Source organism: Schistocerca serialis, chromosome 6 (genome assembly GCF_023864345.2).
Source record: "Schistocerca serialis cubense isolate TAMUIC-IGC-003099 chromosome 6, iqSchSeri2.2, whole genome shotgun sequence".
Taxonomy (NCBI): Eukaryota; Metazoa; Arthropoda; class Insecta; order Orthoptera; family Acrididae; genus Schistocerca; species Schistocerca serialis.
The window spans coordinates 723,643,145-723,657,256 of record NC_064643.1 but is presented as its reverse complement, the minus strand read 5'-3'; the positions used below and the strand labels follow the sequence as shown (position 1 = coordinate 723,657,256).

Sequence of the window (14,112 nt, the reverse complement as noted above, 5' to 3'; positions counted from 1 at the left end):
CGGTGGCGCTAACACACTGCTTTCATTTGCACTGTCATTTCTCAGTTTACTTTGGAGCCTAGTATTACGTTTTTCACACGCCATTATTGTCACAGTATTTCACACGACAACACAGAAAAACACAATTTGAAGATCAAAAATAAGAGAACACATTAACATAGCACTGAAAATAATATCTAGTTAATTGCAGCTGCGAAATACTTGGTGCAAATCTACATGCATGCCACAACTGTTTTACTGTACAACAATGAAAGACTGCAACTACAAAGGAGATTTTCTCTACAATTACGCGCTAGCAATAAACAAAATCTACACTAATTACACAAACTACAACAAAAAATCAGAAGATTCCAGTGAGGTATCCTGGGCTAAGGGTCGACATATGAAACGTCCCCTTTGAACAATTTATACATGACTGTGCTTAAACTGACATAAAATATTTTGTTAGCGCAACGCAATCTGACTTTCAAAATTCCCTACAAAAGAATGGCCCTGACTAACATTAAACTATACCTTTCACAAATCACTTACCTCACAAAAATCTTCGCTGCTCAAGCTACTGCAATACAGCAAGCGCCACTACTGCCAGCTAAATAAAAGATTCAAACTATGGAAGGCACTAACTACTGATAGGGATAGATAGCAAATGAAAGATATTAATAGAGAACAAACAATGTATTTACCTTAATAGTGTTCAAAAATCATAATATATATAGCAGTTCATGACATCAATTCTTACAAATGTACTGTTTCTGATGGACACACGTCCAGATCATCCGCTCTCAAAAATCCGCCATCTCACTTCCCCACATCCACCACTGCTGGCGGCTCACCTCCAACTGCACAACGCTATGCGCTGTTAACATCCAGCTGCCCAACGCTACAATAGCGAACAACAATGCAAACCAGCCCCAGACGGCACACAGCACAGCCAGTGATTTTCATACAGAGAGCTACGTGGCGTTACCAATATAAAAACCTAAACAGCCTACTTACACTGTGTTCTTTGTACCACCGTTGCTACGAGGGGTCTCACAGACCCGACTTGTGTATCAGTCTGAATTGTGCTCCCTATCTTTAACAAAAGGACTTCACATTCAAGTATGTTGTCTAGATGAAGTAAACAAACACGTTTTGCTTTGTGTTTGAGTAAATTGTTGTCTTTTTATTACTACTTAAGCAAATTGGACAGTGGTTCTAACATTTACATATCGTACAGGACAAAAATGGTTACAGAGTGTGACTGTCGTGTGTCATAGCACACAAAGTAGAACAATGAAAGCTGCGGAAACCAAACTCAGGTATGAACAGATGAGTAGAAAGCGTGTACGAAAACGTAAGTAAACGGAGAGTCTCCACAATGCCTTTTGAGCGTACTTTTTCCATATGTCGTTTTACCACACAAGGCCACTACAAGCAGTCTTTACAAATTAAACTTGGGTGTTTTATGAGACACACAAGCGTAGAGCATTTGTAATACATATATTGCGTTTCGTTGTCTTCACACTCATAGCACGACCTTCTCTTAGGTGTCGTACTCTGGTACATACTACCATCGTCTTGCTGTTCGATCCCCGCCAGTCTGTTGACAGATCTTCTGAGAGGTCGGTTGGTTTGCTGAGTGCCAGCCCTGTGTAGTAACTGGCCTCTGACGAGAGCCTTCCCAAGCCATTTCAGAAAGCCTCTCCTCTTGGTCTCCCCGTGGTTGTTAGCTCTGAAGATGACGAGACTGAAGTCGGTTGATTTGCTGAGTGCCAGCCCTGTGTAGTAACTGGCCTCTGACGAGAGCCTTCACAAGTCATTTCAGAAAGCCTCTCCTCTTGGTCTCACCCTGGTTGTTAGCTCTGAAGATGACGAGACTATTTATGCTTGCTACATTCAGTAGGCAACGGCCACTTTCTAGTTGTTCTTCCTACATTATAGGTGGCACACATCGGATCTACTAAATTTACCCCACCCATAGTAGCATTATACAGAGTTATCATCTCCGGCTTCATTTCTTCTCCAGTTGTTGCATCTATTTGCCAAACATACTTGTAAAATCATTTCTACGTCTTGTGTTCACGAATTGTGGGGGAATTCTCGTCTTGTCACTCTTTTGGGAACAGTAAGGGAAGAATATGTTCTTCAAGAGAATAGTGTGTTATGCAGGTTTTGGTGAACGAATCAAATATATTTCATATAGGAACCAATTTATCCTCTTTTCGCCTATCGGACCTCGTTGACGTATCGTCAAACCTCAGACACTGTGCCAGAAACCTGTATCTCTGTAGGGTCATTGTAGAGTGTTCCATCTCTGTCCCAGAGTTCGTCTAAATTAACCCTACCAATCTTGTAGATTCCACCCAAATACAACACATCAAGAAATGCTTCAATTTCACCTTTATCTTTCTCATGCATGAAGGTCTGACACGAAGTGTATCTCGACTTAGCGGATTCGATACATTGGTTAGTCTGTATCACTACTTCATCCATTATTCCATCCGTGACAAACAGTCACCATATTTCTACATCTGGCCTTTCAGTCTTTGCCATTTCTCTCACACCGGGAATATGTGGCACCATACTATGTGACCTCGTTCTGATATGAGGAGTATGCATGTCTTTCATCCATTTAGTTCGCTTGTCACTACCAACAAAATATTTCTTATTGTTCTGATATCTATCACTGTCATCCCCACTTTCGTCGCTTTACGTATCGTGTTCACTATATACACTGCTGGCCACCGTAAATGCAACACCCTGAAGGAAGCATCCGAATCAAGTGAAATTCACACCATGGGTTTGCAGCGATGAGATATGCAACTGATTAGAATTTCAGCGCAGACGCACATCACGCGCGCCTGTGGCGCCACCTCATAGCGCCATTTAAGGCTTGGCGATTTCGACGAGTGTACGTTCGGCACGTGTGTTTACCTTGTGGTTGTTTCACAAGACGATCAGTTATGCCTCGTAGACAACAGCGAACATCGTTTGATCAAGTATCCGAGTTCGACAGAGGAAGGATAGTCGCTTACCGAGATTGTGGATTATCATACAGAGAAATCGCTAGTCGTGTTGGACGAAACCAAACAACTGTAATGCGGATATGTGACCGTTGGATGCAGGGGGGTACGACGGACCGACGTGGTCGATCGCATTCATCTCGGTGCACCACTGCACGTGCTGATAGGCTAATTGTGCGCATGGTAGTGACGGATCGCTCAGTGACATCCCGAACCATAGCGCAGCACATTGCGTCTGTAACGCATCATCCAGTGTCTGCGCGTACCATTCGACGCCGTTTACAGCAGAGTGGTCTGTCCGCAAGACGTCCATTGCTTCGTCTACCATTGACGCAGAACCACAGACGTCTCCGTCGCCAATGGTGTGATGACAGACGGATGTGGACGGCAGAATGGAATGACATTGTCTTTACTGACGAGGCACGCTTCTGTCTGCAGCACCACGATGGTCGGATTCGAGTGTGGAGACACTGTAGAGAGAGGATGCTGGACAGCTGCATTATCACCGCCACACTGGTCTTGCACCGGGTATTATTGTATGGGGCGGTATTGGATATTACTCTCGCACGCCTCTAGTACGCATTGCCGGTACTTTAAATAGCCGGCAGTACATATCCGATGTGCTGGAGCCAGTTGTCCTTCCTTACCTTCAGGGCTCGGCCACAGCCATATTTCAACAGGATAATGCGCGACCACACGTGGCACGCAGTGTCCAAAGGTTCTTCGTCAATAACCAGATTGAATTGCTTCCCTGGCCGGCTCTATCTCCTCATCATTCGCCGATAGAAAACATGTGGTCCATGGTTGCTCAACGAGTGACCCAGATTACATCCCCAGCTGCCACACCAGATGATCTTTGGCAACGTGTGGAAGCTGCTTGGGCTGCTGTACCCCAGGAACACATCCAACGTCTCTTTGAAACAATGCCGAGACGTGTGGCAGCGGTGATCTCCAACAATGGCGGCTACTCTAGCTGCTGATTCTGGCAGGAACCACATGTCACAAGCCCGCATCTCGTGGTCGTGCGGTAGCGTTCTCGCTTCCCACGCCCGGGTTCCCGGGTTCGATTCCCGGAGGGGTCAGGGATTTTCTCTGCCTCGTGATGGCTGGGTGTTGTGTGCTGTCCTTAGGTTAGTTAGGTTTAAGTAGTTCTAAGTTCTAGGGGATTGATGACCATAGATGTTAAGTCCCATAGTGCTCAGAGCCACATGTCACAGACGTCTGTAAACGTAATCATTTGATACTTGGTCAACATGTTATCTACAAAATAAATTTTGTTGTGCTACCTCTTGTCTTTCTTGGTGTTGCATTTACGGTGGCCAGCAGTGTAGTTCGACGTCTACGTCTCCACCTTCGTCACCTTATTCGTCACTAATGATTTCATTTCGCAGTGCATCGTTACACAGATCTTGTGTTACATCCTTATAGCCCTAATCTGAAATAAATAGGCTGATTCAGCAATTTGAATGTGACTACAAACGTATTTGTGTTGGGACAAACGATACCATCGTAGCTACTCTGGGTCCTATAGCCCCAACAAGTACTTACCTACTTGCTGTGGTCGGTCTGGCAGACCCAAACACACTACGCGCACTCCTACACAGTGGACTTCCGCCGTCACTTGACGAGCAAATGGCACAGCTGTGCATGATAGGAAGCTACAGGGAACGCTGCTCGTGTGCAGTGTTGGGTACCTAACAAAAACGAATCGTTCACACAAGTCAGAGCCCGGGCGACCCACCAGTAGCAATGCAGGGTTAAGTAAGCGAATGGAGCTTTCAGCTTTGCTCTTTCTTGGGGCGATTCTGAATGTAGTATGTTGTCGGAAAGTCTGATCGGCGGCCTGAATGAAATTTTCCGCTGTGTAGTATTCGGACACATACTGATCAACAGCGACACCGATCAAACGCGCCTCCGACGGCTGGTCGGTGCTGTCGACACGTTAGTGTCGGCGGCTGGGCATGTTTTCGCTCTGCGGCGCGCGCACGCTCACACACACACACACACACACACACACGGTGATTAATGCCGCGTGGCCTGGCACGCCACGGTTCGGCTCCCTGCGCTGATTTATCAAAGCTGCCGGTCTGTGCTATGTGCGCCTGGCGCGCCGCTCTCATGCACTCCTGCCCTCACTGCATTACCCCCCCCCCCCCCCCCCCCTCACGCTACACCGCACCCTGCTGCTGCCTCGGGTCGGGCGCTACCGCGACCCCCGCAGCGCGATGCGGCGCCCATGTACTCTCTTTCTCCCGTCCCTCCATGTCGAACGTCGAGAGCCGTATATCGAAATCTGAACGAAGGCCTTGTTCCTGTTGCAGTTAGTTCAGAGATGTCCGACGACGCTTTGTCATTAGGCCAAAGCGCAACGCTGTGACATAGATTGGCGCGGGAAGCCTGTGCATTGTTCCCCAAACCTGCGCTTGTCTGACGGGTAAATGTAGCTTTGTATTCTTATTGATGATTTTGGGATTGATGAATAGAGTGGGTGACACCTGTCCTGGCGCCGAGACATAGAGCGGTGATTGAGAACGCGTCTGCCCACAGCCAGGCGCCGACTTTCGAACTAGAGCTGTGGAGGAATATCGATTTTTTATCAGAATGTACCTTCTAGATATATCGAAAATTCTTCCATGATGATAACGATAAATACGGCCGATATTATTTTCCATGATATATCCGTGCATCGATATGGAAATGGCAGTATCGAGCGCCGGTGTCTTTATTTTTTTTTTTTTTTCGCAATTTTCGGCAAATATTTGAAACTGCTCCTTTGAAACTGTAGTAAACATAATTTTACTTTCACTGTGTATAAGAGTCTTACTACTTGAATTTTCATCACGTCCGTACTTTCTCTTTGACTGTTTGAAGCAAGTATAGATGGCTCAGAGTAGTAGTCCAATTGCACTTGGGGGTGGGGGGGGGGGGGGGGTGAATGGAATAACAAAAATGGTTCAAATGGCTCTGAGCATTATGTGACTTAACTTCTTCGGTCATCAGTCCCCTAGAACTTAGAACTACTTAAACCTAACTAACCTAAGGACAGCACACACATCCATGCCCGAGGCAGGATTCGAACCTGCGACCGTAGCGGTCGCGCGGTTCCACACTGTAGCGCCTAGAACCGCTCGGCCACCCCGGCCGGCGAATAACAAGATTCCTGGTGTGAAGAAATAACACACTGAGATTGCTTGAAGAAAAAAAAAAGTAACGCAGCTAGTGTGCTACTTCTTCACATCAGCAAGCTTCAGAAACAGTTGCTGAAAATGATGAACAAAAATCTAAATGACAATATTGGTCGTTGTCGTGGGCGGAGACTTGTTAGGAGAAATTGTGACGTAATCGGATTCCCGATATTTTAAAAATATCAGCAGTCCTAGTTCTAACCACACACACCTGTGGGGGTCGAGCAATTCCTCAAGAGTGCGTACGTATCCGATCTCGCTATTCGACGTGTTAGTTAAGTCAGCGATTTAATCTGTACCTTTAAGTTACTGAAATATTACTATAAAACTTCGTTGATGTTTCGGGCCATATAATCATCATCATCATCATTATCATTAAATGATGTGGCCTCTTCGAGTCGTGGGTTCAGGTAGGCTTTCAGCAGTCTTCTCCAAGTGGGACGGTCTTGGGCAGTTCTCTGCCAGGTGTTACCAGCGACTTCTTGATGTCTTTGTCCCATCTGTCTGGTGGTCTTCCTCTAGGCCTCCAGTGCTCTCTCAGACTCCACTCCAGTACTAGCTTCGTCCATCTGTTGTCTTTTCTCCTTGCAAGGTGGCCAGCCCACTGCCATTGCAAGGAACCTACTGTCTCTAAGATGTCGTTAACCTTCGTCACATACCGGATGTCATCTGCCCTTTCCTATCCTTTCTTGTATAGCCCAGCATTGATTTCTCCATGGCTCTCTGTGCTGTCCTAAGTTTCCCTTTTGTAAATGCCGTTTCAAAGGGACTGCCAGCTGGTTAGAGTCCAGTCAGGCAGATACGTAGACAGACACCAACTCACTGCGCAGCTTCCAAATTTGTCGCATCTCGCACCACAGCCCGACTATCAGCGGGCCGATCTTAGACAGCAAGAGTGGGTACAGATTCTTCAGTTAGCAAAAATGGAACTTTTCATTTATAAGAACGAGACTCCGTGACACAGATAAGGGTTCAAGACACAGTTTTAATCACTCTTCTGCGATTAAGTTCTGCCGTGTGAACACCTCGCAGACGAAGTGAAAGCATAAGTTCACAGTATTTCTGTGCTGGTTTAGATAAGAGTACACGTAACTGGGAGACGCATACTGACGCACTGAAGGTAGTAGCGGATCATGTACTGCCTGCTGTCAGGCCGGAAGCACTAATCGTGGTCTCTTATTGCCAATACTGCGCCGACACTAGGATTTCAGTTGACAACCCGCCACTCTTGCCGATACTGTCATTTTTCCTCAGGGCAGAAAATCGTTAATACTGATATGAAGCATCCTTCGCTGTGAACAGTACACAATACATTGAATGATCTTCGATAACTATTGTCACTATTCGCCATGCCTTCTTTAATAGTGCCACAGCCATCGTAAGAATTAGCACGACCTCTGTACACTCACACCGAATAGCAGACGTGGTTAACTTACGCACAGAAACTCATACTGAAAACATTTCGCAATTTTTATCCTTGACAGTCCATTTCTGATTTCAGTTTACAAGCCCCACTCCCTGCCAAAGTCAAGAAGATGCGCGAGTGTTTACATTAAGAGAAATAGCATCGAGATATTCATCAGCTATTCATTATCTTTTTAAAAATAAATGAAGAAACAAAATCCATTATCGAACGGTCATACACTTAGCCTGTTACACATACATTTGACCAGTTGCTGGCGCCCCAGTTGTCAGCGACCGAAAGTAGGGAGGAGACTAGGGAGCAAGCAATCTGGGCTCTTCGTTTTCAGTGAAGAGTGGTGGTAATTTTCGAGATCGCTTCGAACAAATGGGCCAGGAAAAAGTATCTGATGCACCATCTGCTGCAAGAAAGAAGTAGTAATGCTTTAGTCAAAGTTTTCTGTAATGATGTGAGAAAATGTAGTAGTACGTCTTTTCCTTACGTAAGGCGTCAGTAAGGGTAGTTTGTGGTTTTTGCTATTTCTTCCGTGGCTGAAGTTCCGCTAGAGTGAAGTAAACTGCTATATAAAATTATTGCATTGCATTATTATGAATGATTTTATTGTAATGTGTTCTGTTTGGTGTTTTAAATCGTTGAAGCCGTATTGTTCAATAGATTTTGTTAGTTGTAACACGTACTTTCCTCGTTGTTGAAAAAAATGAAACACTGAAATTATTACAAAAAATTTTATAAAACTATGATGAAATGTCAATAAATATTTCAAGTAAATAATTTTCCTATCGTTTCTACTTGGGGTGTAGCAAAATTGTAGATATTACGTTTTAATAAGAATTGCTTGTAAATTAAAATTATTGCTGATCTAGTTCTTTTTCCTTTGTCGCCCAGTTTTCTCACCCACAATGATATCAACTACACTGGTGTCTAAAATTAAAGCAACAAAACGCTATTTCCCGCTCCTGTGTGTAATTCGCTATACAATCATACAAACTGTCTACACATGTCCGTACGATCGTGTTCAACACGGAAATGGCATTTCGGTCAACAGACAACCACGCCAGCAATGACGTCAGGGCACCTATGAAGTGGCTAGTCTTTGCAGGGTAGTCCCACATCCACGTGTATACAGTCACAGACGGTGTAGTATGACACAGAGAAGGCGCCTACCTTACCAAACGGTTTGCGGTGGAGGGCCGTAGGAAAAATCGAAGCAGAACAGTCGCAAACTGATGTGGCCTGATGACTTAATGTGAATCGTTCTGTTGTTCCTCGGATGCGGCGAGACAGTTTATAGAGGCCGAAAATGTATCTAGAAGACCAGGGCAGGGCCGACCATGTGTGACATCAGAAAGAGAAGACCATTATTTGGCACGACGGTGCCGGCTTAGTACCGCACGGCAACTGGCATCCGACATCGCAACATCCACTGGACGTTTGTACCGAGGTAAACGATGACAGAAGGCTTCGGCAGAGTGGCCTTTATTGTCGAAGACGTGCTGTGTGTGTACCTCTAACGCGTATTCGCAGAAGGTAACGGCTAGAATGGAGGATCAGCATGCCACCCGGACGGTCGAACAGTGGCTCTGTGTTCTTATCACAGACCGATATCAAGGAGAATGCCTAATGGTATGGGCCGGGACTGTGTTGACCACTCGAACACCTCTTCATGAAATAGTACAGGTGAATCGGCAAGATTTAACTGCTGTCAGGTATCGTAACAAGATCTTGAGGATCTCATGTGCGGTTGTTGCGGGCCCAGACTTCCTGTTGATGGAGGATAATGCACGACCTCATAGAGCACGGTTGGCTGATGCTTTCTTGGGAACTGAAGATATTGGACGCACCGCGTGACTCGCGCGTTCTCTCGATTTGACTCTCCAAGACTTGTGAGCAGCTGTGCAGGAGGAACGGCCGTCATTGCGGAAACGTGAAATTGATGTCACCATCCACAGCATGCCCCGTCGTTGTCAAGCCTTCATTGCTGCCAGAGGTGGTCACACCCCATACTGAGCACAGTAACCAGTTGTCAGAGTGGGTGTGGAAGCCCGTTAAGGGGGGTAGGACGTCAAACGGCACGACTTGGAGCAGGAGACACACCACAGGACATTTTAATTTCCACTGTTTATTCTTTCAAAAATAAATTCATAAAAATTTGTCAGAATGACCAGAAAGGATTCAGGATTTACTTACAGTGGTGTCAGTTCAAAAATATAAGAAAATAATTTATTTTTTTACATTTGTATTTCACCTTTTTTCACTTACCATTGGCTGCATTTGTTGCTATAGGTACACTTTTCTTCATACGTAAGCGAGATTCTGGGATGAATTTTGCACAGCATACAAACCATACTTACAGGTGTATGAAACTCTAGAATTTTCCAAATCTATTAAAAACTGTGGTAAAAATTGAGATAATTAACTATAAAATTTGAGTTTTTTCTAAACATGAAATTTAATATATAACAGCACATTCATTTTTTCATAAATTAAATAATTATTAGAGTTGCATACACGTGTAAGTATGGATTGTATGCTGTGCAAAATTCATCGAAGCATCTCTCTTACTTATGAAGAAACGTGTACCTATAGCAACAAACGCAGCCAATTGAAGTGAAAAAATGATGAACTTTCACATCTAAAAAAAATTATTTTGTCGTGTTTTTGAACTTGCACTACTATGAGTGTGAATCCTGAATCCTTCCTGGTCATGCTGACAAAGTTTTATGAATTTATTCGTAAAAGTATAGACAGTGGAAATAAAATGTCCTGTGGTGTGTCTCCTGCTCCAAGACGGCCCGTTTGACGTCCTACCCCCCTTAAGCTGGAAAAAACGAAGAAAATTGTTGTCCGCTGTTATGCATGTTGCAGTTGTTTACATTACGTATTCTTTGCATTGTTTCTACTTTTCTGTCATCTGTTGATACTGTTTTGTGGCAAAATAAACGCAGCCTCGCAGAATTTCGGTTTGTTGCTGTAATATTGAACATCAGTGAATTTCGTCCCACTTTCATGTGCTGTTATAATATTTAGTGGAACAGTGTCCTATATCGTCCTAAGGCGTTCAGTTAGATGATAAAACGCTATGTAGCAGTCGTCGTCTTTTGAATACGAGCCTCAAGTAATCTGGTCGTCGTCTGGTTGCTAAACACAATGCAGACAGGTGACTTCCCTCAAGCTATGTCTTTCGTTCCCCTATCGCTCCTTCACCAGATCCAGCGACTCGTCGGTTGTGGCAGCCAAGTGCGTTAGCGAGCGTACTCCGTTTGTTTTCTGGTTGCTGGCACCCAGTCGATAGTGCGTAAGGTGTATTAGGTACTCGTATACAGTAGCCATTTAAGAAAGGATGCTCGACCTTCGTCTACGAGAAAAATAGGAGATTTTGTTTTCCCCGTTGGAGGGAATGTGCATGTCGCCCGCTGCTGTATCAGTGTTACTGACGGCCGCCTGTTTTCGTGTGTTGCAGTGAGCAGCCGATCTTCTCGTGCAAAGCGCACGTCTTCCACATCGACCCCAAGACGAAGCGGTCGTGGATCTCGGCGTCCAGCGCGGCGGTCAGCGTCTCCTTCTTCTACGACTCGACGCGCAGCCTGTACCGCATCATCAGCGTCGAGGGCACCAAGGTGAGTGGGTAGCGCGGCCGCGGGAGTAGCGATGCCAAGTACCCGCTTTTCGGCATTCGTCTCGTCTCGTTTATAACAGGTTTTTATTTTTTATTAGTAACCGGGCAAAAAAGACGTAAATATCAGTTAACCGTAGAACCTATTTTTTAAAAAACGAGTATTTTTTTCGTAAAATTTCCATTACCTTGAAATACTGCGCTTCATAGGAAATGAGGAACGCTGTCATTGCTATTTTAATAACAATGCCGACAGAAACGAGCATTGGTACAGCATTGCTGAGACAATAATGTACCTGTTACCACGTGGCGTGGTCTGTTGGGTGGTACGCGTGTACAAGGCGAGTGCAAGACTTACTCCATCTGGGTAGTTTCAAGCTGTCGTTGACGGACATCAGTTGTATTACAGAATGACTCCATACCTAGTCTGGAAGTATTTTATGAAGTGCCGTACCAGTGAAATACAGTGCTCAATTTCCTTTAAAAGATTAAGAACGGGAGGAACCACAACAAACTTGCGACGCCATACAAGGAGAAAACTTAAGACTTAAGTTTATTTCTAGTTTACAATAAAAATTAAAAGTAGTTAATCTATTGCCTCTGTCTACGTAATATGCCTTTATCTGCTTGTAGCCCCTGAAAACGAACAAATGAACACGAAAAATGGAGTTCTTCAAACTCAGTTTTCACCCTTTAGCACTGACTGTTCCTAATGCCCAAATAGCGTTATGATCCTCGATTACAAAATTATATTTGAGCAGAATTTCAAAACATTACAATCGATAGGAGAATACTGTGGAGATATTTTGTAGTATTCAGCCACTTACCACTTTCTTAGAGAAAAGCAGCGAACGGTGTAAGTCTTCTTTTTATTTGCCACTTTAATTTAGTATTTTGATTCTATGTACCTTGAAACTGAGAGAGCCAAAAAATTTCAATTTTTGTTCAGTTTGTCAGCGGCGTACGAACGCAAAGAAGACAGCGAAGAGTGGATGAAAGCGACAGAAAGGGCTTCACAATAGAGGTAGAGGAAGTTCGCATTTTGTGTACTAAAATTGCCCTAATTGGTCAAAGTACAAGACAGAAGGGATTATTCCTTCAGTTATTGAAATTCCCCATGCAAAGCACCATCCGAAGCGTAAGGAATTAGTTCTAAACAACAGCGTTTGGAACAGGACACTGCAGGCAAGTAGATATTCAGCAACTGATACGCTGAGAAGGTTGAAACCACTGTTACGTAGAGGTAAAACAGTGGCAACAGGATAAGTAGCTGGTGCTGATGAGATAACAAGAGGGATATTTGGCAATCAGTAGACTAACGTCGTATCACAAGACTGACTTTGTAAATATTTATGGAACGACAATCCTAAGATTTGTGCCGACAGTGAGCGAGGTGTTCCGGACGCCAGACTGGGATCGCATTCACGATCATGATGGACCCTGTCCGGCCTCTTCATCCGGGTTTTGGGGTTTCCATGATTTTCGTGAAATCACACGAGTCGAGATCATAGACGCTTCCGGCGGCTAGTCTCTCCTACCATTATCTGGACTAGAGGATTAGCCCAGTTAACGGAGGCCAATAAAGGTCGAATTGAGTGAAAATTAGTGTAGTCACAAATTTTTGTACAGTGGTAGGAGGGAGTGCCATGAAAAAATACAAAAAAAATCCCTACTGGTGGTGGGGTAACAGCGTGAATGTGGGGCGTTTGGAGGTTCTTAGAATAAATGAAAACTGCGGCTTCTAGCGAAAATGTTTCCCATTACAAAATTAAACTATATTGAATTTCCTACAAAGAAGGTTCTATTCACTTTTTTTTCTCCAGCAATAATAGTTTCACGTTACAGGGGATGGGAAAATCGCATAGTATTAAAAATAGTGTTTTAACGGTGTAAAATTAATGCTTATCTTTAAATGAATATGGTTGAAAAAATTATGAAGTGTGTGTACCACATCCAAATGCAGTAATGCCGTATTAAGGAATAAGTGTGTGCTAGGGGTGTAACAAAGTAGCGGGGATGGCGGGTGGCGGAGGGTGGGGGAGTGGGATGGAGGCTGGAAGCGCGAGGAAAGGTAGGTCTCAGGATTGTGTTGGTCCTTCTTCATAGATCTCCAAACTGAAGAGCGAGCGGGGGGTTTCCCGCGCTCTCTATCCCACTACGTCACAAGAAGCAACTTCAGGGCGTTTACCAAACCTTTACTGATTCTTCTGCAGTTGCCTTATGAACAGCAGGCGACACAGTGCCCAGACATGCCCGGGGTGTTTATTTTCCACAAAGTGCGTTAACACTAAATATAATACAGATATCAGTTGCTAATAATACTAATGCAAGGAACCCATTTGGGCAGATTATATTTAAATCTCTTAATACTTTTCATATACATTGCTAGAGGGGAAACCGATTTTTTAGTTTTAGCGTTCTTCGGGAAAAGCTACCTCCCCAACACGTGTGCTGCTCGCTTTTCAGTTTACAGACAGACAGACTGACTACATCTTTTCCTGTCCAGTTCTGTCATTTGAGTAGACAAAATAATTTCAATGAGATCGTGTTTATATATTGGAATTCTTTTCAGTTTAGAAATTGCGTATTCATCTGCATTTAAGTGAGCTTTTATGTAATATATGTTTCCATAAACAAGGATGAGAAGTGATTAATTTGTATGTATGATATCGTCAGTGACCTATTTAGTGTTGGTGGGAAAGGTATTGGACAGCCAAATTTGGCCCCTTGCATCTGTTACTGTCGCCAGCGATTTTTTTTAACCATGTTGTAGACACTTGTTGATGAATTAATAAGTAATCAGAAAGTTGGTGCACTTTTATCTGATCTTTGTGTTCTGGTAGACTGCATATAACTCTTTCATTCGGCAAATGCTTTGCAGAGTGG

The 14,112-nt window shown here is 44.1% G+C and overlaps 1 protein-coding gene across 4 annotated transcripts in view; it reads left to right on the top strand.

The window, feature by feature from the left end:
- Positions 1-14,112, top strand: part of LOC126484047 (homer protein homolog 2) — a 384,728-nt gene that overhangs the window by 221,792 nt on the left and 148,824 nt on the right. For all 4 annotated transcript variants that reach the window (XM_050107389.1, XM_050107387.1, XM_050107388.1 and 1 more), the window contains exon 2: positions 11,074-11,230. In XM_050107389.1, the coding sequence (XP_049963346.1) occupies positions 11,074-11,230 (157 nt within the window). The remainder of the gene's footprint in view (positions 1-11,073; positions 11,231-14,112) is intronic.